The sequence below is a fragment of the Dendroctonus ponderosae genome, unplaced genomic scaffold, assembly GCF_020466585.1.
Source record: "Dendroctonus ponderosae isolate FM_Combo_2020 unplaced genomic scaffold, Dpon_F_20191213v2 Dpon_F_20191213_2, whole genome shotgun sequence".
Classification (NCBI taxonomy): domain Eukaryota; kingdom Metazoa; phylum Arthropoda; class Insecta; order Coleoptera; family Curculionidae; genus Dendroctonus; species Dendroctonus ponderosae.
In genome coordinates this window covers 16,525,377-16,529,216 of record NW_026018165.1, presented here as the reverse complement: position 1 = coordinate 16,529,216, position 3,840 = coordinate 16,525,377, and the positions used below count along the sequence as shown (strand labels likewise).

The 3,840-nt window shown below is 40.9% G+C and overlaps 2 protein-coding genes across 2 annotated transcripts in view; one reads left to right on the top strand and one right to left on the bottom strand.

Annotated features, from left to right (window-relative positions):
- Nucleotides 1-2,674, top strand: part of LOC109536610 (fibrous sheath CABYR-binding protein) — a 10,047-nt gene extending 7,373 nt beyond the window's left edge. Inside the window, exon 2 of the mRNA XM_019902898.2 lies at nucleotides 1,041-2,674. Coding sequence (XP_019758457.1) covers nucleotides 1,041-2,219 — 1,179 coding nt within the window. The 3' untranslated portion in view covers nucleotides 2,220-2,674. The remainder of the gene's footprint in view (nucleotides 1-1,040) is intronic.
- Nucleotides 1-3,840, bottom strand: part of LOC109536609 (autophagy-related protein 101) — a 34,660-nt gene that overhangs the window by 17,731 nt on the left and 13,089 nt on the right. The gene's annotated exons all lie outside the window — the stretch shown is intronic.

Genomic DNA, 3,840 nt, shown 5'->3' with positions numbered 1-3,840 from the left:
ATTGGACTATTTCGCAAAGATCAAAGTGAACATTTCGGGAACAATAAAGCATTTTTTTCCAAAAATCAAAGCCAACATTCAATTTGCCTAAAAACGCTTCTATTAAACCAGCTTTAAAACTGATAAAATCAATGAACATCCAAGAGTTCAAAACATAATCTTGAAGCGAATGAACTTCTGGGCGCTGAGCAACATTTTGTGCAAAAAATCCGAAAAGTGGCAATAATGAAGCACAATCCTCCTGAAGCAATTGAACTGACCAACTAAAGCCAATCTGAAGAATTCTATTTCGGTCTCACCATCTAGTCCGGCATCCGCGGTATTCGCTTCGCTTTTTCTTCGTTTTAACATTCGCCCGATCTTCTTTATTGATCTTCTTTTTTGCCAACCGGTTAAATAGGGTTCATCATCCCGTGCGTGAGTCTGTGAACCCTTGTTGGGCTTGAAGCGCACACGTAATCTATTCAAGTTTTTTCTACTCCGCCTGCCAACCCGTTCTTCGCGCACATTTTTTCCTCGTTTTGTCTCGTCTGGAAGACTATAAAGTGCGATTAAAGAAGCCGTTTATTATTCTTCTAGTCGGCGAATCTGATCACCTGAGGCATTTATAAACGAGCGAATGTCTTTAATGGCCTGTTTGGTATTCCATGAAAACTGATTCTTATCGATTCGGTGAATAATTTTATTTTTTTCTCCGATTCTATCCAATTTTTCTTCAACCGGTTTCAAGCAACTGAAAGTTTTATTGATTTTTGGAGGACTGTTTTCAGCGAAACGCCAGTATATTCAAACAATAGTCATTGCATTACCTTGCAACTTTCGCTTGCTACGGCATTTGCAGGATAAGAAAATAACAAGCAATCTTGGGCAAAAAATGCCCTCTTACATGTTGTGCCGCCATAAAAACACAAACAAATGCTGTTAATATGCTGATACCGCTACCGGTGTTACCTTGATGTTAATGGGCGTCTTTCTGCACTGTTACGTAAATAAATCCAGTTATATTGAATGAGAACTTATACGGTTTTCCTTGGTTTCAGATGAAGCTGATTGTTGGAATTCTTTTGGTCGCCACGGCGTTTGCTTACCCTTTGGGAGAGAGTGAGGAAAAACCGCAAGAACCGCTCGTGATTTCCGACTCCTACTCGTCAGTGTCCAAGTCCGAAGAAGCGAAGCACGAGTTGGAAAAGGCCATCCTGAATGACTCCAGTGCAGAAAACTCTGGCTCCAGCTCGGAAGAGTCCGGAAGCGCCGAGCAGAAACCTGCCGAGCCAATCAAAGCGCCTGAAGAACCGCTAGCTCCTATCAGTCTGGATCAGCCAGCCATTCCCCAGCAGGATCAGCCACTGAAGGAAAAAGAGGAGGCTCGGTCAGCCCCCACTGAGCTCCCCAGTGTTCCCGCTCTCTTGCCCACCATTCAACCCGAAGCGCCCCTGTTGAAACCCGAAGAAAAGCTTGAAGAGCCCAAAATCGCCGAAGAGAAGAAACCTGAAGAACCATTGCCCACATTGAAGAAAGTTGAAACTGAGTCGACTCCTCAACTGAAGTCGCTGGCCGCTGAAGCAGAAATCAAAGAACCCGCTGGAGAACCCATCAAGCTGGAAGAGAAAATCCCTGAAAAACTAGCCGCTGAACAAGAGAAGCCTCTGGCTTTGCCCATTGCACCTCTGGCCGAACCCATTGAAGGGCCCCTTGCACCTGCAGCTGCCGCTTCCGAAATCAAAGAGCAAGTGGTTGTTCTTCAAAACGAGCAGAAAGTTGAAGCACCAGCCGCTGCCGAAGAGAAGCTGCCCGAACTGAAAAGCACCATTGCAGAGGAGAAGAAGGAGGAGCCAATCGAGGCAATCTCAGAGAAGAAAGCCAAGTCCGATGAACCCAGGGCGGAAGAAATTGCTTCGCAGGCCCCTCTAGAAGAACCATCTTCTGAGCTTCCCCAAGCTGCCACTGAGCTGCCTGCACTTGCTGCAGAAGCCCCCAAGCCGGCTGCTGATGAACAGCAACCAATTGCCGATCAAGTGGCTACTGATGCCAAACCAATCGAAGCTGAGAAACCCGTTGAAAGACAACCCGAAGGAAAGTCAGCCGAAGCTTTAGTAAAGCCTGCAGTTGAGGCCGTCCAGCCCATCGCTCCCATCAACGATGAGCCAGCAGCAGCAGCAGCAGCAGAACCGGAAGCAGAAAAACCAGAAAAACCAGTAGAGAGCGCACCTAGTTCTTGAATCGATCCATAGTGCGAAGCAAATTACTGACTGATTTAATTAGCGAGGTTTGCTTGCCCCTTTGTTCAGCCACACTTAATTATTTTTTTACTCGGTTTTTTTCTTTGCGCGAACACTTGGGCGGACCGAACCTCACCTAAATATCTTTGCGAGTGCTCAACCTGTAGGGGACCAATAACTAACTAGTGTAGGGTTTTGTTTTCTGGTTTTTATTGTAAAGAGGAAATTTTGTATGTTTTGTTTTTTATTTTTATTATTTTACTGCTGTACTTTTTCGTTTCTGAAATCTGTGAATACACGTCGCCAAAACAGCGTTAGATAAAGGTAGTTTTACATATGCAACACGTCTTCAACCGTACAGTCATAATGGAGTTTGGCCATTGTGCAAATTATTTAATTACTACTTTAGTATAGTACTGTGTATTTAAAGCTTTTTAATAAAGTTTTATACATGAGCTGTTGTTTTATTTAAAACGGTTTTCTTTCATCTGCATTATTTAGCGGTTTTTATTTAATTTGGCCTCATCAATCCCGTTGATTTTTGCTTCTTACTTCTAAAATTGTGCTGAATTTAAGGCACATGTTTTATTAAACACCAACAAGAGTTCTGATTCTTTTTTCAGATAATCGTTGAGTATCGAAAGCGAATAAGCGAATAACTAATAATAAACTGTCTTACAGAATCTGTTGAATAAACCATAAATTTTTCCCAAAATAAAAAAAAATTGAAGAAAAAACGTTTTTCCACATTGTAAAGGAAAAGTTGACTCGTAAGTTCTTCAACTAATTTTTCTATATAAATGGTTGTTGGTCAAACTTTATAAAACAATCTGTTGACAGAATAATGGAAATTTTGGCATCCTTGAACCCTTCATAGGTTCCTTTTGAAAGCAAGTAGAGATTTTGAAATATCTCAGGTACCTCCAGAAGCAGTTTCCAGCGTACTAAAAATCATCAGCTGGGTTTGGATTGAAAATAACACTCCCAAAACCTTTACTATGTTCGCATATGTATTTTTCCTCGTCCAAAGAAACTAAATGGACGAAATAAAATGCTGTTTCAAGATAAATCTGGTGGGAGCTAATAGGCTCGAAACTGGTCCTGAAGGTGCCTGAGATTACCACCCTTCAAAATCGGTACTTTTTTAAATCAGAAATCTGTGCAGTTGATAAGTTCTATGCAAATTTTCATGTGGAATTGAATGAACATGCAAAAGAAGCAAAAAATATATACACACTAACACATTCAGAACAAAAATGCAGCTTTCCTTCAAAAGATGCTCTAGAAACTTCCGAAAATAAATTACGGTAAAACTCAGGAGCAAAATCTTTTTTTAATTCAGTTTTTTGCAAATCTACCTCAACAAGAAGTTAATTGAAAATCATTTTCTGACTTTCTTGGCTCGTTTGCCTCAATTTGGCAAAAAAAATACAAATGTGTTCTATATTACTTTGATCATTCATTCAAGCAAATAAAATAAACCCCGAAAAACCCCATCTTTAAATCAATCAGCAGCAAAGCTGGCAAAAGAAACATTTTCAGAGATGAACAAAGTGGGGAAGAAACTAAGCAAATGACCTAAAGAAGGCGAATAAACTTTGGAAACGAAGGTTGAAAATAA